Source organism: Notothenia coriiceps, unplaced genomic scaffold (genome assembly GCF_000735185.1).
Source record: "Notothenia coriiceps isolate Sejong01 unplaced genomic scaffold, NC01 NC01_scaffold00009013, whole genome shotgun sequence".
In the NCBI taxonomy this organism is placed as follows: Eukaryota; Metazoa; Chordata; class Actinopteri; order Perciformes; family Nototheniidae; genus Notothenia; species Notothenia coriiceps.
Window position 1 is genome coordinate 131341 of NW_011341714.1, and position 22129 is coordinate 153469.

The following is a 22129-nucleotide window of genomic DNA, read 5'->3' on the forward strand; positions in this document are numbered from 1 at the left end:
ATACTTTGAGGCCCTAATGAAGTGTAAACTGCAAAACCATCCAGTGTCCAGACAATAAAGTCAGCTCAGCGACACAATGTCTCAGGCGAAAAGACAAAACACCCCAAACTCAATTAGGAAAGTCCACGAAGAAGCAGGAGATGATGAAAACACGTCTGAACGGCGGTGAGCCGGCGCGTAAATGGTAAGTGTCCTGATCATCCACGTTTGAGCTGAAACGTGAACTTGTTTGACATGTTTTAAGACGGCCCCTCTCTCTGATGAAGGAGGGACTCTTGACTTGAACATGTACAAGTTATCTGGTGGCCCAGGACCTCCCCAAAAGTTGCTGGCATATAAAAGCCAAGCTAACTCATTTGTTTAGGCAGTAGGGAGTTTCTGCTAGGGTCTGGATTGGAGTTACGCGCACGGACCCTACCTTGTATGAGTGGTGTCTGAGGAGAAAAAAAGGATTCCCCCTCTATCTCAAAGAATCTACATGTCTAATATTTAGACATGTTCAGCTTTGTGGATATTCGGTTAGCGCTGTTGCTCAGCGCAACAGTGCTTTTGGCGAGAGGACAAGGCGAGGATGATAGTGAGTATCGATTTCCAACATTGATTTGAGTTGTGTTGTGACTGTGGCACCCTGAGGGATGTGGAGAGCCCGCAAGGATGCTTGTACTGAACGCCCTCTGAGTAATGCCCAACTCCAGTGTGCAGATATTGTGAAAGTTGTTACACAGTGAGGCGCGCTTTGGGGAGATTTGGAACTTTTATAGAACTTTTCTTTTATTGATTGCTGCTCTCACTGACGTGCAGATACATGTTCGCTTATTTGCTGGAGCGCAAAACCTTAGAGGATCAGCTGCATTATCTCTGAGGCGCAATGACAGGACACAACGTTCAAAGAGAGTTGATGAAGTGCAGAAGCTTCATCAATTACAAAAATGGCATATACATTTGAGGGAATCTTAATTGCATTTAGTTTGTAAAGTAGTTTCAGAAAAAAATGCATCTCAAAGAGATCTGCCAAGTATGTGGATTCTACCACTTGGATAATTTTTTGTAGTTTTAACATCAAGCATTAAAAGTGAGTAGATAACGTTTAATTGGAAACCAAACCTAGAGACTTTTTTACTGTTTGAAGGTTAACCTTTTGCACTACTTCTCCATAACAGAGTCCCACTGAAATAAATAGCATGTTTTTCCAAGTTCTTTCACAAAAATGGTTTGGTTCGCTGAAAAAAAGGACAATGGAAAAAATTGCCTCAGTCTGACGTCGACAGTGAAAAAAAGTCTAGACGTCAATTAATCACCAATGCAGGGCAGGGTGCGGAAGATCTGGTTTTGTAGTTAAACAGCGCCACTCAGTGGCCAACAGTGGAACTGTGCATCCATCCTCCAAACCTCGGTCCTCCACCTCCAAGGCCCAACCACATCCAACAGCCTGAAATGTGATTAGGCAAAATGTAGCTTTCCACTCAGTATTTGAGGAGAAAATCTTGTGCTGAATCTGATCAGTAATGTTTGAAAGCACTGGTTTTAGCAACATTGGCTTTATTGCAACACAAAGGCCTGTATTCTTACTTTTACAAGGCCCAAAACCACTTAAACTCCAGTGCTGTTATACTCATTAAGAAGCTATATTTATGCTCTCAAATCAATCACTGGACACCACATTTTCTTTCTGTTTACCTTATTAAAAGCCTTTTCCTATTACTTAACAGAGGATTAATCTTGCAAAAATGACACACGTTAAATAATGGAATACACATTTCTTACAGAGTTGCTGTAAGGAAAGGCCAGAGCTTTAAGTTACAGTCTCTAATTAAAAAAACAATACCGGTCAGCATGGCTAAACAATTATTATCCCATATCATTATAACTATGATAATATGATGTTTGAAGGCAGGCTCTGGTGTCTGATACAACCCTTTTGGGGCGCATCTGTCTGCCACATAATCCACGACTGTGCAGGTGTAGCCAAGGCGCAAATAAATCTTACTAGTACATTGTGCACATCTCAGTTTACCAATGCCATACTTAATTTGGGACATTTATTGGACACAATTTTGCTTACTTTGCCTCTTGTATAATCTTACCAAACTCACTGTGGCCTTCTCCCTTCAGGCTCATATGGCAGCTGCACATTGGACGGACAGTTGTACAACGACAAGGATGTATGGAAACCAGAGCCCTGCCAGATCTGCGTCTGCGACAGTGGCACCATCATGTGCGACGAGGTGATCTGTGAGGACACATCCGACTGCGCCGATCCCATCATTCCTGACGGAGAGTGCTGCCCCATCTGCCCCGATGGTACTTCACCTTCATCCTCCTCAACAATTTATTTGGTTAATTTGCTTTTTGGCGCCACCTAGTGCCTCCCTCCTCATCTCTGCCAACTGCTGGAAATGAGGCCCTAATCCTGCCTGCTCTTTTGAGGATTTTGATTCAGAAAATAATCGCTTTGGATTTTACCTTTTGTGCATTTAATTTGCAATATGTATTCCTTTAACGGTGGATTTTACCTGCTCTGTCGAGAGATCTGGCAATGTAAATGTCATTTACATTCACGCCTTGCTGTGCAGTGTCACTGCAGGGTGAATCAAAGGTCAAATCTCCCGAAACAACATTTAAATCTCCCACCAGTGAGCATATCTAGAATCAAATGCTTTTGTTTCATGATTTTATCAAATGCTGTATTCATGCTGTCCAGCCTGGACCTTAAACATTTACAATATTTTAATAATAATAATAATAATATATTTATTTTGTTAGCGCTTTTACAGGTGCTCAAAGACGCTTTACAGATATAGTGAAAAAAAAGAAAGGAACAACAAATAAATATATAGTTAAAGTTAAAGTCAAGTACATTTTGGGAATGTTAAAAGGTTTGAGTGTATCTCTTTTGAATGTTCAAGAGCTGTTGACATTTTTATTTTTCTCTGTTGGTTCTGTAGAAACCGAGGAGCCATCTCCACCTGAGGTATTTGTCCCTTTAACTTTTTATTTAAAAAATATGTCATTATAGTCTCAGACCCATATTTCACATTGGCATCTGTTTGGAGATGCTGGCATTGGTCAGTTTAGCTTTTCATTTGTGTTCTAGATGCTCTTGTTCTTTACAGCCTGGATGAAACATTGCAGCATAGCCTAATTCCCCTTTCTCTATTTCCACAGGTAGGAGGAGTTGGTCCCACAGGAGACGTGGTAGGTTCTATTTCACTTCCCACATTGCAAAACACACCTGTGTTTTCTAGAGTTGCTTATATTTCACAGATTGACAAATTGATTTTGCACAAGAAAACATGATTGTGATTGTTAGAGGAATTTGACTCAATCTGAATGAATCTGTTTCCTTGTTGTTTAGGTAATTGTGTTGTATTATATTGGCTTATTCAGTATCATGCATCATTGCTGCATGTGGATGATAAGGTTGACCAATCACTAAAATGTTAAAATAAACACACATTATAATATATGTTTTCTTACTGATTCCCAACAAACAAATAGCTGTTAAAGTTTTCTATGACGTAATTGCCAGTGATGGCCTTTAATAAATAGGTCACAAGGTCAACAGGTCATCAGAAGTTGAAAGGTCACACAACAGAAACTGCATTGAGTTGTATTAAATAATGGAAATAGTAATTATTTGTATTGCATAAAACTACAACATAGTAAAATAAACATAAACACATTTAAAGCCTTTTTGATGGATGATTGAAAATCGGAATTTTATTTTCAAAGTAACAGCGAAACGATTATCTGAAAATTAGACTTAACAGATATTTTAACAAATCACAAGATTGACATTATAGAATGTGCAACAGTTTTAATTCTCAATATAGATAAGTATTTCTTAGAAATGACAGGTCTAATTTGGTTGGTCTATGAATAAAATAATTTTCTCCTTGGCAGGTTGATAATTAATTACATTTCAGCAAAAGGATAATAAAGAGTATTGCTTACTGACTGTGACTCCCTCTCTTTCTACAGGGTCCAGTTGGTCATCCTGGCAACGATGGTCTTGATGGACAGCCTGGTCTTCCCGGCCCTCCCGGCCCCCCTGGCCCCCCTGGCCTTGGCGGAGTAAGTGTCTCCATGTCACAACAGCTAGGAAGTCTCAGATTGCGTTTTAAAGATGACTCGATTCTGTTTACAAATGAGATACCATTTAAAACATACTCATGTAGTCTATCGGTTTCTCTCCAAAGCTCTCCTTTTCATGCTGTGATCCGTTATTTCTGTATGAGTTCCACCAATGATATTTAATCAGCAGGGATGTCTATGTGCTTGAAAGCAACATCTCCTCCTTGTTTGTTTCAGCACAGGGAGTGCAGACAGTTCCTTGATCTTAAGGTTTAAATGGACAATGACTTGTGTAGAACTCACCACTTCAGCGTTAATACCATTTTTAAATGTTAAAATGCACCTGCTATAGGATCAAAATGTGTTTTCTCTGATAAATCCATGCATGTGATTCAAAGCTACTTTTCCGGTGTGACGTTTTTGTGCTACATTACCTCCAAAGCTCACAGACTAATTTCTCTCCTTCTCTTCTCCCCTTACAGAACTTTTCTCCTCAGATGAGCTACGTTGACCACTCCAAATCCAGCGGCGGCCCACCTGTCCCTGGCCCAATGGTATGAATGCTCTTTTTCAATGGACTTCCCGAAATCTAATCTAATCTCCCTTTTGGACAAAATATTTAAAATAATCTAATGACATTTCATCTCATCTTTATCAACAGGGTCCTATGGGTGCTCGTGGTCCTCCTGGATCCCCTGGCTCCTCTGTAAGTGTTCCTTTATCAGTTCAGATGATCATTTTGACATCATACTTCCTAATATTGCATTATCTCTAGGCATTAACCTGGCTTATTACTAGCATTCCTTTTTTCTCAGATCAGATGTGACACTGCAAGATAAATATGTAAACCTGATTTAAAGAAGACGTTTGGTTAATGATGTTGTTTTTGTTGTCCTCCAGGGTCCTCAGGGTTTCAATGGTCCCTCCGGAGAGCCCGGTGAGCCCGGAGCTTCTGTGAGTACACAAAATGTCATACAAATATAATCCTCTTGATTTGAACCCTGTCTCCTTTAATGATGCACAACACATTTCAACAGTTTTAAGCTGAATGGGGTGACCCAGAAATCAGCAGGACCGTTTATAAATGACATGTATCATAGATTCCCTTAACATGTTAATTCCTGTGTTCTACTTCCTGTTGTATTCACTGACCCACTGACACACATTTGCACACATCAATTTTCCGCGGAGATAAGTTCCCCCTCAGGCCTTCTTCTTTCTCCTTAATGACATAAAGAATATCTATACACTCACTTGAAATAGTTAGCATTTATTTGGTGCTAATCCAGTCATTCCTTGTGGTTTTTAGGGTGCCATGGGTCCTCGTGGTCCCGCCGGACCCCTTGGAAAGAATGGAGATGATGTAAGTGATTTCGTGATTTCTAAATCCCTTTCTTTTGTGCAGTTATATTCAGGTATAACCAAATGAAGTACATTTGACTGGTTCTTGTCACTTGTCATTTTGATATATGTCAAAAATACAGCTTTGTCATTTATTAATGTCGAAAAGATACCTTCATAGACAATTAGAGGTGATACATCCACACAAGGATGAGCTCTAACCTGCTTTCGCTGATTCTTCAACAGGGTGAGTCCGGCAAAGCTGGTCGCCCCGGTGAGCGTGGAGCCGCTGGCCCTCAGGTGAGCAGAGAAGAATTAAAACTCCATTAGCATTATATTTAAGTTATCCTCCATGTTACAGTTGCATGTTGTTTCTAAAACTTACCTTTTAACATATCTCTTGTTTTTCCTCTTCCAGGGTGCTCGTGGATTCCCCGGAACCCCCGGACTCCCCGGCATCAAGGGACACAGAGTGAGTTTGGAAGGACATTAAAACCAAATAAATATAAAACATAACAATTGGAATAAGTCGCAATAAGAGTGACTAACCCTGATTGATGTTGTGCGCAGGGATTCAGCGGTCTGGATGGAGCTAAGGGAGACGGTGGACCCGCTGGCCCCAAGGTGAGAGAGCAGGACCTGCAGAAACTCACTTCAGCTTAGGACATTTTATCATAAATTAAAACACAAGATACAATTCTTTCATTGCTCATTCTTCCTTCTGTATTTGTCTACAGGGAGAGGGTGGTTCAGCTGGTGAGAACGGTATCGCCGGCGCCATGGTAAGTTTTTTTCTCATATCAATCAATGTATAGACAAATACATCACTTTCATCTGTTTCATATGTACAAAAAAAGAGTTAAATTGTCATGCTAATGTTGTTGTTTTTTGACTTCTCTAGGGCGCTCGTGGTCTTCCTGGTGAGAGAGGTCGCCCTGGAGCTCCTGGCCCATCTGTAAGCAACGCTATCCCGGTCATGCTGTTATAGTATTTGATAAAACATTTGAATAACTTAGATCTAATCTCCTCCTTCTTCCCCCTCTTCTACAGGGTGCTCGTGGTAATGATGGCAACAATGGTGGTGCTGGTCCCCCTGTAAGTATTATTTGTAATTCTACTTGGAAAGGTCACGTCACCCATGTAAAACTTTGTGGTGACATCACAGCCAAGTGCTATGTTGAAGGTTGTCATGCACTCCTCTGTAATAATCACTTCATCAAATTAACAGTCTTTGTGTCTTTGTTTTTCAGGGACCTACCGGACCTGCTGGTTCTCCTGGTTTCCCCGGCGGTGCTGGTGCTAAGGTAAAAAAAAAAGAAAGTTTTATACATAATAAGATTGACCTCAAACACAGGCAGTCTCGTAGACCTGCTAGGTGTAAGGCCCTTGGAGTAGCTTTAACTTTAAAATAGCAGCTATTGCTAGGTCCCTCTATTAGTAGGAAAACAATGGACATTAATAACCTGTATGGATTACACACTGTCTCCTCACTTGTGCTGTAAAAGATGTTTCTGGTGTTTATTAAATGCTAAATCCACATGTAAACAAACGATGATACTCTCCATTCTCCATCCTGACCAAGCTGGGTCATGGATGATTAAAACATGTGGCCTCATACTCGATAGGCCAGGTGAACGCTGTAGCCACCAGATGGCATCAGTAGCTCTCTAATGGCTGCATAGCTCTTCCCTGTTGCCATCGGTGAAGGAGCTATTACAATATCCTGCAAATGACACCCATTGTGAAGTCAAACACACACACCTAGGATATTTTCAGAATTCACTTGGCTATGACAAAAGAAGATTCAAAGCACTCTGTTGACACATGCAATACACCAATCTCAGATTAGTGTGGCACCTTTTTATACTTTGCTTAAAATGTAAAAAGGAGCTGTATTATTTTGAAGGTATGGCACACTTATGGCTGACATCCACCAAGGCCATGCATACTGTATATTGAAGGTTTATTTTAGTAAAACATAGGTTGTGTATATACCCTATGATTCCGAAATACTCCAAGATATTTCGGGTTCCTCCATTAATCAATCTAGATGCTTTCTTGAAAATTGAACTGGTGGTTTTTCCATAATTCTGCTTATAAACAAACTAACAAACTGAAACACCACTTCTTTGGCGGAGGTAATTATTTCCAACTAGGGTAAACAAATTAGAACAATAGGCCATTTTATAGGCTTTTACTTCATTTAACTAACTCTATATGTAATCAAAGGTATATTTAATCCAAACTATTATGTTGTTGGCATGCCAAGATGGATTACTTGTTTATGATTTACAATTGATTAATTAGGAGACTTACAATATTCGAGATGCAGACTTCTGAGACATTGTTGCTCTCCTCCATAGGGAGAGACTGGTCCTGCTGGAGGTCGTGGAAATGAGGGACCCGCTGGAGCCCGTGGTGAGGCTGGTAACCCCGGACCTTCTGGACCCGCTGGAGCTGCTGTGAGTGGATGAACTAGACTTTCCTTTACACAATATCCAATAAAAGTACAGCCAAATCAGTGCTTAACACGTTTGATCTCTTTCGACAGGGTTCCGCCGGATCTGATGGTTCCCCTGGTGCTAAGGGTTCTCCTGTAAGTATCATACTCACCAGTCACTTTCATGCTGCTTATATCCTGCACATCGAATGTTCTAACACCCCTTATCTTTGATCCCTAGGGTGCTGGTGGTATCGCTGGTGCTCCTGGTTTCCCCGGCTCTCGTGGTCCTGCTGGATCTCAGGGTGCTCTCGGTGCCCCCGGTCCCAAGGGTAACAACGTGAGTAGACGATTGATTGTGTTAACTTTGGTATCAACACACACTTACAGTATGCGCCACAATATTCTTATTAAGACATTGCTCTGACTTAAAATGTGTGTGTTTCTTCCAACAGGGTGACCACGGTCTTTCTGGTGCTAAGGGAGAGCCTGGTTCCAAGGGAGAGTCTGTAAGTTCCAAAATACATACACACCATTAATAAACCATTCAGGGCGATTATTAGAAAATAAGTGTATCTAATGGGCTTACTTTCTTTTCCAGGGCCCCGCTGGAGTTCAGGGACTTCCTGGCGCCTCTGGTGAGGATGGCAAGAAAGGAGGACGTGGAGAGCCCGGTGGTGCTGGAGCCCGTGGACCCAATGGAGAGCGCGTATGTTACTTCCTCTTACACATAAACCTCTGTAGTGGCATCAAGGAGAGAAACACACTTTCTAACGTATCCATTTGCCATTGTATGATAATGCACTCATGTTAGTGGAGCAACAATACAAACCTGTTATCAGTGTTTTTAGAATGACTTCTTTATGTTTTACAGTATGTTAAATTCCCAGGGGGATTCACCCCAGAAGTTTGAGCATTTACACCACGGTAACTGACGTGTTCAATGTGTCTGTTTGCTCCTTAGGGTGGCCCTGGTGCTCGCGGTTTCCCTGGTGCTGATGGAGGTGCTGGTGGCAAGGTGAGTCCCACAAAATAATTCCTCAAAAATGTCAGGAATACGTTTGACAAACTTGGTTCTGGCTTAACTTGCTTATCGCTGACATAAGCGCAGATTCATTTGTATTAGTTGTTAACAAAAACTATGACTCATTATGCTCGTAAACAAACATTTGATTCCATGACTAATGTAAGACGATGACAAAACAGCAAAACTATAATCAAACACTGACAGTGGTAAAAAAAAAAGCGGACTAAAATGTAAAAACAACCCTATACTGATGTATCTTATTTTTCTTCAATGCAGCAATTCAGCTAAAGTTTGAATAGTATACAAAATCAAATGCCTTGACAGTTATCCAACTAACACTATGATTGAATCAGTAAACTGGAGATAACTCACAAACTCATGACTCTTCCCCATCTGTATTACAGGGAGCCCCCGGTGAGCGTGGTGCCAATGGCCCAGCTGGAGGTCAGGGAGCCACCGGTGAGTCTGGTATCGGCGGTGCTGGTGGTGCACCTGGACCCAGGGTGAGTTCTGCCAAATATTCCTTCAGGTTTAACATTTCTGTTAGGATCTCTTTAAGGAGACACACTACAGGCAAGACAAATAAGTAACGTATTGTCATCACTATTTAAATCCTCCAGAAGATTAGTCATATTACGACAACTATTAGTATTACAATGAAGAATTATCTAATATCTAATCTTGATGAATATACCCACCCAAATAGACTTGAGGGTTTTAAAACATCATTTTGCCTGTAGTGTCTCGCATGAATCCTTTGGCTAAATATATAGCAAATTGAAATTCTCTCAGTATATGACCGAGCTTTGTCTTCATACTCACTGAACGGCCTTCTCTCTGCAGGGTGTGAATGGTAGCCCCGGAACCCCCGGCTCTGATGGCAAAGCTGGACCTGCTGTAAGTATTGGCTAAATAGTAGAACAAATATCTAGTACATGGAGAAGAACTGCAGCTTGTTAACAATCTATTAAGACATTATAGCGGAGTGTTTTTGAGTATTCTCCTGTCTTTTGATGATCTTCAGGGTGCCCCCGGCCAAGATGGACGCTCTGGACCTGCTGGTGGTACTGGATCCCGTGGACAGCCCGGAGTTATGGGATTCCCCGGACCCAAGGGAGTCGCTGTGAGTTAACGGACCCTTCATATTGTTAAAGAGAGAAAACTCAAATATCAGATAAGGAAGAAATTGGTGATATCTACTTTAATGTGTGTGTTTTTTAACCCATGACAGTACAATCTAACAGGAAGTTGTGATGCAATAACCCCTTTCATTTAGCAGATGTAAGATTGGCTTGTGTTCTTTTTTAACAGGGTGAGAACGGTAAGGGCGGTGAGAGAGGAAGCGTTGGAGCCACTGGCGCTCTTGTAAGTACTTGTATATTTGTAATACAAATCAAACTCTACTGGAGTTAAATATGAAAATAAAGGTGCAACATGAAAGCAGTTAGTAATTGTTTTGGGTGATGTTTTTGTTCACAGGGTGCTCCTGGCAAAGATGGTGATGTTGGTGCTCCTGGACCTTCTGGTATTTCTGTATGTATCCCTTCTTTTAAACTTAATTTAGACAAAAAAAAGGTAATTGTTTGTATGTTTCTCACCATTGGCTTTGCTTTTTTCTATTCAGGGACCTGCTGGAGAGAAGGGAGAGCAGGGCCCCAACGGACCCCCCGGATTCCAGGTAGGTTTGAGCATTTCAGCATCCCAAGCGCTGACTTTAAATCAATGCTAAATCTCTGAATTAACTTGTTTAACCTTAAAATCCTTAACCTTTCCTCCTTTTGCAGGGTCTTCCCGGACCACAAGGTGCTACTGGTGAGACTGGCAAGCCTGGTGAGCAGGTAAGAGTCACAAGGCCTGAATCTCTGTAGTATCCTTACTTAATTCTGCTTCTAAGGTTGCCATGCATGTACACACATATAGTCAGATGTAAAGCACATAGAAACTTTAGAATTTTCAAGATTTCAATTCCTTGTCCATTGTCATTTCCCAGTGTCATGTGGGAGGTTCATTAACTAAATGTTCTCTTTTGTTCAGGGTGGTCTTGGTGAAACTGGACCCAACGGCCCATCTGGACCAAGAGTGAGTACATTCATCCATGAGAAAGACGCAGCTACTATGGTCTTTATAGAAACTGGTGATGATGACCAATGTGTCCCTTCTGTCCTTTAGGGTGACAGAGGTTTCCCCGGTGAGCGCGGTGTCCCTGGCGGTGCTGGCCCAATTGGAAGCCGTGGTGCTCCTGGCCCCTCTGGTAACGATGGAGCCAAGGTACAGTAAAAAAAAAATCAAATGATGAGGTTTATTGTAATGGTATAATGAGTGGGGTACTGTTTTCTCATATGGGTCATTCAGACTCAGCTGGGATCAAAGATATGATTAAATGTGGTCCGGTTTATGTGGGTTTAGTATGTTCAGCACTTTTCATATCCATATTGATACACATTTATAGCTGAGATTAATTCATTTTCTAGCACATAAACATGTACTAACTGACATTAGAATGGAATACTGTCTTATTTTATTTTATATTGCGCACTAAATCTTACCTACACTCTAATGTGCTCATCTATTCACATTTAAGGGATATATTTACTGTTCAACCCAGACCTCCTATTAATGTTGCTTTCAATCACTCAAAATCTGAAAAAGCAGCCTTCTGGTAGGGTAGAATCTAAAAAGCATCACAAAACCTAGAGCTAAGAGGAAAATCAAATCCATCCTTTAGTTTTCTTAGCTTAACTGACGTAAAATCATACGCACATTCACCTGTTGTCCACTTTGCATTGCACATTTGAGTGGTGGGCCTGCATCTGATGAATATAATTGATAACAATGTGTATATTCCTGTGTGTGTGCAGGGAGAGGCTGGTGCTGGTGGTGCCCCCGGCAGTAACGGATCCCCCGGTATGCAGGGAATGCCCGGTGAGCGCGGTGCTTCTGGTTTGTCCGGTGCCAGGGGAGAGAGAGTAAGTATCCCACCTGTCCTGTTTGTCTCTTGTAAAACTGTACAATCTTTATCAACTCAAGGAAATTATTTGTATTATGACAAAAGCTAATAGGAAACAACTTAATTCACTTATCATTGTAGTTTTTCAGAGCTTGACGGAGGGTAACATTAGAGTTATTGTGTTAAATTCAGTTATTTTGTCTGACATATAGTTGATTGTTCAAACTTTGATTATCCTAGAGAGGGGTTCATATGGTTGACCCTGCTTTTCTAAGCAATTGTATTTCACAATATTTTCCAATGCCTAACTTTATCAAGTATTAGGTATTTTCTTGTAAGTGAATACAGCTGTCCCAGTGTTACATTTCCCTGATAAATAGTCAAAAGTGTGTAAAAGGATGAAATCAAGGAAGGAAGTCAGCCAAATAAATGGTAGCAACAGAGTAGTTACATCTCTGGGCTTTTGTAACTATCATTAATAAAGACATAATCACAGGTGGCATTAATGCACTTTTTCTCTTCAGGGTGATGGTGGAGTCAAGGGAGCTGATGGTGGTGTCGGCAAAGACGGCATGCGCGGTCTGAATGGTGCTATTGGAGTTCCTGGACCCCCTGGTGCTCAGGGTGAGAAGGTGAGACCCGGTTTGAACTTATTTAAATCATAGTGATTCAAGTTCATTTTCTTTTCTTTTAATTATTTTTCTCTTATCATCTCCTCATAATATCACATATGAATACTTTATTATGTGGGGTCTATTTTTATACATGATAAAAGTGTTAAGGATGCTGACCTGACCTTCTTCTTCTCCTCTGGTTACAGGGTGAGGGTGGCGCTCTTGGAACTTCTGGACCCACCGGTACTCGTGGTGCCTCTGTAAGTACACAAACACAAGATAACATTTATATTATTAGAATTGTATCCTACGACACAATGGAGGAAACTCATTGCAAATTTGGATGCAATAATAACTTGAAATGTCCTCTTTCCTTTACCAGGGCGAGCGTGGAGAGACTGGACCTTCCGGACCCGCTGGATTTGCTGGAGCTCCTGTAAGAATCACACATTATATTTGACATCCAAACTGATATTGTTCTACAAATATAGCACAATTTGAGATTAAAGCTGGCTCGTGTCATAGTGTTTCTTCTCTTTCCCTCCGACCTCAGGGTGCTGATGGTCAGCCTGGTGCCAAGGGAGAGAGTGGTGACTCTGGACCCAAGGGAGACGGTGGTGCTCCTGGACCCTCTGGACCCGTCGGTGGTTCTGGACCTCAGGTATGTCAAACAAATGCCTACTGTGGAGAAATCAGAGAAAACAATCAGCCACAATTTCAATAGTTGAAGTTCATATCTTCTATTCCATTTTCGATTTTATGAATGGAAATCTTTTTAACATTTATTCCTAGACCTTATATTAAATGTTCTTTATTGTTGTATTATGTCAACAGGGACCTTCTGGACCTTCTGGACCTAAAGGTGCTCGTGGTGGTGCTGGACCCCCTGTAAGTGTCCCATCCACATTACATTGGTTAGATTTACAAGTGTGATAATGAAAGTGATTTTTAACCTCTGCTGTCTCATTGTGTGTGTAGGGTGCTACTGGTTTCCCCGGATCTGCCGGCAGAGTTGGACCCCCTGGCCCCTCTGTAGGTTTCACATAATCAACATATCCATTAGCCTGTTTGTATATCACCTACATCATTCACTGACCTGAATTCTCTGCATGTCTCCAGGGAGTTGGTGGCCCCCCTGGTCCCCTCGGACCCGTTGGCAAAGAGGGAGCAAGAGGAGGACGTGGTGAGTCCGGCCTCGCTGGTCGCCCTGGTGAGGTTGGAGCTGCTGGACCCCAAGGCCTTTCTGGAGAGAAGGGATCTCCTGGCTCTGATGGACCCGCTGTAAGTTATCTGCAATAAATGTTCTTTTAACAGCCTAAAATGCACTACAGTGATTTTTTTTAACTGAGCACTGTGTCTTCCTGCGCAGGGATCCTCTGGTATCCCCGGACCAGGAGGTATTGCTGGACAGCGCGGTATTGTCGGTCTCCCTGGACAGCGTGGAGAGCGTGGTTTCTCTGGTCTTGCTGGAACTTCTGTAAGTATTCACAATCACCAGAGTGCTAAATAAGCAAACATATCTATAAAATATATTCTTTCTAATCCAATTAGTTATAATTACAATAATTTTGTGATAGCCATCAATAGTGTTTCTAATAATTTGACACTAGGTGGATTATTCCTAAAGCTCTCCTCTGAGCTTTCACCTGCATGAAGAGAACTAACCCTAACCCTGTTTTTCTGTAGGGCGAGCCCGGAAAGCAGGGACCTGCTGGTCTTTTTGGTGAGCGTGGACCCCCCGGACCTGCTGGACCCCCTGGTCTGTCTGGTCCTACCGGAGAAGCTGGACGTGAGGTACGATGACGCAGCAGGGTCTCACCTACAGATTCACATATTCCTTGTTGGTTAGTGACACCTGTAATACCTGATGAATGTTTAAATGACCATCCTTGCTGCTCTTCCACAGGGATCTGCCGGTAACGATGGTGCCTCTGGTCGCGATGGAGCTGGTGGCCCCAAGGTAACCCACACCCCCTCAGGATTCACTTCCATCATTCTCAACCCTCTGATGTGACCTTCTTGGCCCCAAAATGGGCTGCTTTCATTGTCTAACTGGAGATATGCTTCCTATAGGGAGACCGTGGAGAGTCTGGTACGTCTGGACCCCCAGGACCCCCTGGTGCTCCAGGAGCCCCCGGAGTGGTCGGCGGCTCTGGAAAGTCTGGTGACCGTGGAGAGTCTGTAAGTCTCCTTCCTGCTCATTTAGAATATTTATAACAAAACTGGCTTTGAAGAAAACGTTTAATCTGATTTTTTTCTACACTCTCTTCTCTCTCAGGGCCCCGCTGGTAATGCCGGCCCTGCTGGCCCTGCTGGTGTCCGTGGCCCCGCTGTATGTACATCTTCACATTACAAGCATCATTTGTAAACATTGATTTGAGATATTGCTCCGACTCATAGGCGTATAAAACCAGAAAAAAGCCATGTTGACCTCCTGTTCTTCCATATAGGGCCCTGCTGGTGCAAGAGGAGACAGAGGAGAGGCTGGTGAGGCTGGAGACAGAGGACACAAGGGACACAGAGGATTCACCGGAATGCAGGGTCTTCCCGGCCCCTCCGTGAGTGACAGTTTATAAGTGTACACAAGACTGCATCAAACTAATCTAAACTTTTCTCCTTTTTATATTCAAACATTCTTTCCTGAAATGCAAAACTGGTAATATCTGATACTCACATCTTCTTCTGCCTCTAGGGAGGATCTGGAGAGAGAGGACCTGCTGGTGCTTCTGGACCTGCTGGACCCAGAGTAAGTAGACCCGCAGAAAAAAAACAACAACAACATAAAATGCCAAGTCACTACCAATGGGGAACTTGGAGGATTTGCCAGGAAAAGTCTTGTTTTAGCATTTGTCAGTTGTAAAAAACAAACAACATTAAAACCATTTGCAGTTTTATATGTGTTATAATAACTTCCAATTACTTGACTCATTTGGCAGTTTTACACATCAAAACTGTTAGGAACTTTTAGGACTTATGTATGGTTTTATTTAGCCTTAGCCCTTAGTCCTATTGAGATCCAAGATAGACTTGACCAACAACACCGTTTTTTAAATAATTAAAACACATATATCTGAGTTATAGTAATCAGATAAGACATTTGCACAGATAGCCTTGACTCAATATATTTCACCAGTGTTAAACTCATTCAGGGTTGCTATATTTTTAAGTTTAAGCTCAGTTTGCAGGTTGTTCTACGCAGTTGGTGGAAAAAATCTAAGAAAGTATTTTCCCAACAATTTCTCAGTACAACACATCACCGTAATCAGTGACAGGTAGACATCACCAGTTTGACAAAAAAAAACGTGTAGATGTTTTCTTCTCATTAAGTGATCATGTGGCTCTTGTTCCATAGGGACCCTCTGGATCTAACGGCTCCCCCGGTAAGGAGGGTGTCAACGGCCTGCCCGGACCCATCGGACCCCCTGGACCTCGTGGTCGCAATGGAGAGATGGGACCTTCCGTAAGTTGCTCTACCATCTTTGTTATAAGCAAATACATTCAGACACTCTGAATATGAATCTGCAGTCTGTAAACCTATTTGTGTCTTCGTACAGGGTCCTCCAGGACCTGCCGGAGCCGCTGGACCCCCCGGACCTCCCGGCAGTGGATTCGACTTCGTCAGCCAGCCTATTCAGGAGAAGGGACCCGATCCCTTCCGCGGCGGCGGCCACTACCGCGCTGATGACCCCAACATGGTTCGCGATCGTGACATGGAGGTTGACACTACCCTCAAGACCCTGACCCAGAAGGTCGAGAAGATCCAAAGCCCCGACGGTACCCAGAAGAGCCCAGTCCGCATGTGCCGTGACCTGAAGATGGCCCACCCCGAATGGAAGAGCGGTGAGTGCAGATCAGAGCCCGATTCAGCTTGTGGAGATGGATAATAGGGATGAGCTCAGATTTAAACCGCTTTGTATGTTCTTCTGTTACAGACATGTTCTGGGTTGACCCCAACCAGGGATCTCCTCTTGATGCTATCAAGGTCCACTGCAACATGGAGAGTGGTGAGACTTGCGTCTACCCCAGCGAGTCCAGCATCCCCATGAAGAACTGGTACCTCAGCAAGAACATCAAAGAGAAGAAGCACGTCTGGTTCAGCGAGTCCATGACTGGCGGATCCCAGGTAAGAAGTTGCAGAATTCCGAATCATCCTTGTGAACTGATCAGACCATTGGATATGTATTTAAGTCAGAGTAATTTAAACCAATGCACCCTTCTCCTTCCTTCGCCACGCAGTTCCAGTATGGCAGCGATGGAGCTGATACCGACGATGTCAACATCCAGATGACCTTCATGCGCCTGATGTCCAACCAGGCATCTCAGAACATGACATACCACTGCAAGAACAGCATTGCCTACATGGACTCCGCCACCGGCAACCTGAAGAAGGCCCTCCTTCTCCAGGGAACCAACGACGTTGAGATCAGAGCCGAGGGCAACAGCCGCTTCACATACAGCGTCAGCGAGGATGGCTGCACGGTAAGTTTGTTCAGGAGCTTGCATTTAGAATCAGAAACATCCACAGTAGATTTTGCACAGTGTTATTTAAAAACAGTGTTGTTACAGTATTAACTAGTGAAATAGCAACTAGCAACAATATTAGACTGTAAAAAAGTTTATATAGCACACACAATTAGGAAAATGAAAATGTAAAATCATCCTTTAGAGACGCAGTTTTTGATTTTTCCTCCTTGTCCTTCTTCTCCACAGTCACACACTGGCACATGGGGCAAGACAGTCATCGACTACAAGACATCAAAAACATCTCGCCTGCCCATCATTGACATTGCTCCTATGGATGTTGGTGCACCTGATCAGGAATTTGGCGTCGAAGTTGGCCCCGTCTGCTTCTTGTAAAAAGAACGAAATTTGGACATGACATTGTTGTTTTTTTTCTAGCAGTCATCTCTAAATCCCTTTTCCTATGCATTCAAAACTCATTCGGCTGCCATTGGCCCACATGCTTTAAAACCACTCTACTGAAGACCATGTTTGTGTTTTTACAATCATGAGAAGTTTTTGGGACTGCTACTTCAACCAAAACCAACCACAAGGACACTTTAAAAAGAATCTTTTGTTTCCACTGGCAACAAGAAAATAATATATGCTTGTGTAAAATGTCCCCCTGGAGATTAAGAAAAAAAAAAAGATCCACACACGCAATGAAACACAGGTGACTTTTGCCATTTTCTACCACTGCGGAAGGACATTGAAAACAACAAGTGATGTGTACCATTTTTCTGGTGTTAAATAAATTGTAAAAAGTGTGAAGTGTCTTCTTGTATTAAATTCTTAAAGGAGGCTCAGACAAAGACCAGCAAAAGAGCAAAAAGCTCACCTTCATTGCAAAACGTAGATGGCTACCTCAAAAACAAGAAATCACCACCGTATTTTTTCTTAAACGAAAAGGGAATATTTTACACAAGTTTATTGTGGGGAAATCAAAAAAACCTTCAAAAGGTGCTATGACCATTTAATTGAGGTCCAGATATTGGTGTTTGATGGTGAATCTCTCGCTGTCATACTGTAATTATTGCCACTAATGCCTGCAGAACCTCCGGTGCTAAATTGACTCATGTCTTGTTGTCTCTGCAGTGCAATTGTTTTCTTCTTAAGTGTTCTGAAAAGGTGATCACTGCAGATGTAATGCATGCAATCATGTCTTTGTAGATAAAAAGCAAGTGACTCTGGTTAAATATCATTTCCCCCTGCACATTTGTTCAGTGTTGATCCCTCTGTCTGTTTGCCCACCGGGGAAAACTCCTCTTCACTAAAAAAAAAAAACAGCACACATCTCCACCCTGTTGTTTATGTTGTTTGTTGATGTCTTTCGCGAAGGGTTTCTTAAAAAATAATTTGAAGCAGACCCACTTTCATGGTTTAAAATAGAGATTCTGTACTTATTTTGTACATGTATAATAAATTGAGATGTTTTTAATTATTTTGGGTGCTGAAATAAAGCATGTGAAGTGGTCTACTCAGTGGCTGAGTTTTCACTGTCCTGATTTGCAACTGTTGTGAAACTAAAATCAGGTGTTAAGATTTTAGGAAATAATTAATACACTAAAGCTACATTGCACATGTTGTAGTTGGAAACATGGATGCCACATCAAAAAACAGTTAAAATAGGGTTCTCCACTACAGTTGCACTGAGTACATTGCTATTAAGCAGCAGTGAAAACAACGCCAATATATAATCTAACCTGGCCTTTTCTTATCAATACACATACATTCGCTGCTGATTTGAATCAGAATATATTTAGGAATTTGAGCTAAAACAGTATAAAATGAAAGTGTTAACAAGACACATATCCATTGCATTAAATATCACTTTACATGTTTTGATTCCCCCCCCAAAAAATAAGGAATTTGCATTAAATTGACAAGGGAGGACATGTTTGTTGAACCAAAAATATTCCCATATTAGATGAAGCCCGGCCCCTGCTGGATATTCAATGCAACAATGCAAACTTAAAGGGAAGTTTAAAACGGAATCAAAACAATAAGAATCCTGCTGCTGCACTGCCCTCTGGTGGTTTCATGTGGTCAGGTCTCACTGCCTCAACACCAAAACCAGATCAAATATGTCGCCCTCTGAGAAAAGATTGAAGAAATATTATTTTATAGCGATATAAAGATGATTTGAATGCAATTGAGCAGTGGGTCTTAACTATTATGGAGTGTGACCCTTTAAAGCAACACAAACAAACAAAGGTAGCTCATGAACATATGCAAAATGAGCTGATAATCTGATCTTAACCAAAGTGACAATAGGTCCAAAGAGGTCAAATTATATCAGAAAAATAGATCACAGGAGGAATACATCGAAACCAAACCTTGCTCAAGTTGCCAAGAATCTCCGATATGAGTGCTTCTCCGTTAACATCCACTAGTACTGAAGAATGTCTGTAAAAAGCCTTAAAAATAGATTAACAACGCTTCAAGTCTGTCTTAAAACAATAGTAAGGTGTCAATTAGAGAATAAAAACACCTGAGAAATAGTGCAAATCTCAGCCTTTGACACAACAATGAAGAATGTGACTTTTGATCTTTTTTTATTGGCAGTTAAAGATGGCGGAAAAAACAAAGTCATAGGCAGCAAATAACAACTTTACAAACTATTATTTTAATTTAAGAAAAAAAAAAGATTTACCACTGCAAATATATAACCATAGACTGTATGAATGACACTCAGAGTAACAAAGGGAAAGGGTTAAGGTTAGGCTTTATCCATCTTCTCATTTCCTGGAAAAACAAACAACGTAATGAGTTAATGTTCTTGAAAACATTCAAACATTTTCAAGATTATTCTTCAATTATAGAGAAGAATGAATGCAGTGTTGTATGAGGAAGTCACTTTAGTGGTTTTACCTGGGCAGCGTGTCGCTGTATGGATCACTACGAAAACAGGAGAACAAAAACAAATCAGCAAAACTGAACATCGATATGCAAAGAGGTCATTATTATTGAAGCAGTATGCTGGTATGACAATAAAGCATCAGTGGGAGTGGTCCTTACTGCTGGGCCAGGATGAGGGGGATGCTGGGGCTGTCACCCCGCAGTGGGGCCCGCTCCAAAGTGCGGCTGTTGAACATGGGCAGTGTGGACAGAGGAGAAGCAGAACTACGCTGTCCCGCCATGTTCCTCAGCTCGTCAGTGTTCCCGTGGATGGTGTGGTGGTGGTACAGCTGAATCCTGCAGCAAACAAAACAACACATACAGCATTATGTGCTTTTTCTAAAAAATTATCCATGGGTTCGTAGATAACGCTTAAAAACACAAGTTTTTCAGCCTTACATAATATGTTTTTTTACAAAAATGTATTATAGATTGAAAGGCAGAGTGAATAGGTGAGTTATGAGGGCTTTTTTGAAAGATGCTAAAGTGTTGGCCTTTCCCATGTGATTGGGGAGGGAGTTCCAGAGGGAGGGGAGGCTGCAGCAAAGACCCTGATGCCCGGAGCTTGTTCCTGATTGGCTGTAGAAGATGGGGTGTGTTGTGTGATAAGGTCACAAAGGTAGGGGGTGCCAGGTTGTTGATGGCTATGTAGGTGAGAAGTCAATGCGGTATTTGATGGGTAACCAGTGGAGGTCATGGAGGATAGGTGGTTGGAGGATGCTGTTGCAGAATGACCTCGTAGCGTCTTACCGCATGAAGGATTTTAGTCATAGGACGAATGGATCTTTAGTTAGATGATACATTGTGTAAAGTCTGTATTCAATCAGAGAACAGAGAAAAATGTACTTACTGGTTCGTTCTTGCATTCCTCTTCAGACTAAGAGAAAAAGAGAAAAATGTCACCTCTGTGTCACAGAATATCAGGATCAATCAAGGGCTTGCCTTAAAGGGTCAGTTCACCTACAAAACAGAAATGTGTGTATTCCCCCTCCAGTGGTACATATTGCATTGTTGTGGCTGCATGAATGTCTACAAGGGGAATGTTTTTTTTTATTTGGCCAACTTAGCATTATATGTATATTATTATTTATATATTTTGTTTTCAACAGATTGATGCATACACTCCCTCTCGTCTGCCGAACATGACGTAGGCCAGCAGGAGACACAGGATGATGGCGAGGATCAGCGGCACGATCACTGTCACGATATAGTCCGGGAAGAAGTCTCTGCTCGGGGGAGACTCGGGGGGGTTGAAGTCTCCTCCGTCCTCCAGAATCCCCGAGCCCACGGGGGGAGCAGGCGTAGCCGTTGCCTGCTTAGTCAGATCAAACTGCGGGAAAAATGAAGGGAAACGTCAAAATGTGTCTTTTGGACAACATTTGTGTGATTAGTCATACATTTTTTTGATTATTGATTGATTGGTAATTTTTTTTTTTCAAGCAGAAAGTGAAAAATGTGATGGTTCCTGGTGCCCTAGTACATTTTAATGGGATTATTATACTATGAGCTGATGTTTTATAGATAAAACAATTATTAAATAAAGCAAAAACATTATCGCAGCACCAAAGAGTTCAGGACCTCTCTAGTGGGTTACAAGTTGAATAAGAGGGGCTTTTGCTTTTTTTGCAAAGAACTGGAGGAATTTAAATCTTGTTGGAGCTCCTGACCCCCCCCCCCCCCTGTGAGCCCAGTGGCCATCTGCGAGACAGCGAGACACAGCAAAACCCAGCCCGAAACCAGCCCGAACACATACACACACCGACTCGTAGCCTGGCCGGGAGTTTGTGTGTGTATTCACACATCGACTCACAGCCTCGCCGTGTCCCGCCGTCTCAGGGAGGAGAAATCGGCGGAGTTGCAGCTGAGAAAAGATTGTGTGAGTCCGTGGAGCCGTTAACGTAACGGGAAGAAAAAGAGAAATCCCCAATGAGCCGTTCTGGGGCAGCATAGACAGGTCCTTTCTGTGTTAGAGTTTTACTCGCTACAGGGTGTACTTTGAGGGTTTGTGACTCAGCAGACCGTTTACATGCAGAAAAAGGACAATGACATGGGACCTTTAAGTCTTTAAAAAGTTCTAAAAACAGCAGTTCAAATATGTCAACGCTTATACACTAATAAACCTTTACTTCATCGGAAATGCATTTCAGTTATATCATTATCTTCCTTCTAATGCAGGGGTGGGGAACCTCCGGCCCCCGGGCCGTATACGTCCCGCGAGACAATTTGATACGGCCCTCGAGGTAACGCACGCAAAAAAGAAAAAAAGTAGAAATCTAGACCGCAAAAGA

General features: G+C 42.1%; 2 protein-coding genes across 2 annotated transcripts in view; one reads left to right on the forward strand and one right to left on the reverse strand.

Annotated features, from left to right (window-relative positions):
• The first annotated feature begins 361 nt into the window (after positions 1-361).
• LOC104945045 (collagen alpha-1(I) chain-like) lies at positions 362-18416 on the forward strand. The gene is made up of 51 exons (XM_010770673.1): positions 362-577; positions 2113-2301; positions 2946-2971; positions 3166-3195; positions 3982-4074; positions 4557-4628; positions 4736-4780; positions 4975-5028; positions 5384-5437; positions 5662-5715; positions 5834-5887; positions 5986-6039; positions 6153-6197; positions 6317-6370; positions 6466-6510; positions 6666-6719; positions 7779-7877; positions 7967-8011; positions 8097-8195; positions 8311-8364; positions 8457-8564; positions 8820-8873; positions 9287-9385; positions 9726-9779; positions 9907-10005; positions 10194-10247; positions 10362-10415; positions 10507-10560; positions 10667-10720; positions 10917-10961; positions 11052-11150; positions 11741-11848; positions 12354-12461; positions 12650-12703; positions 12826-12879; positions 12997-13104; positions 13278-13331; positions 13422-13475; positions 13563-13724; positions 13813-13920; positions 14130-14237; positions 14350-14403; positions 14517-14624; positions 14722-14775; positions 14894-15001; positions 15136-15189; positions 15796-15903; positions 15998-16283; positions 16376-16566; positions 16680-16922; positions 17154-18416. Exons 1-51 carry the CDS (start codon positions 496-498, stop codon positions 17298-17300), a joined length of 4347 nt encoding a protein of 1448 aa, XP_010768975.1. The 5' UTR covers positions 362-495; the 3' UTR covers positions 17301-18416.
• Positions 18417-19486: 1070 nt separating this feature from the next.
• Positions 19487-22129, reverse strand: part of sgca (sarcoglycan, alpha) — a 5796-nt gene continuing 3153 nt past the window's right edge. The window contains exons 7-11 of the mRNA XM_010770674.1: positions 20963-21171; positions 20692-20718; positions 19962-20138; positions 19815-19841; positions 19487-19688 (exon numbers count right to left, since the gene is read on the reverse strand). Coding sequence (XP_010768976.1) covers positions 19682-19688; positions 19815-19841; positions 19962-20138; positions 20692-20718; positions 20963-21171 — 447 coding nt within the window. The 3' untranslated portion in view covers positions 19487-19681. The remainder of the gene's footprint in view (positions 19689-19814; positions 19842-19961; positions 20139-20691; positions 20719-20962; positions 21172-22129) is intronic.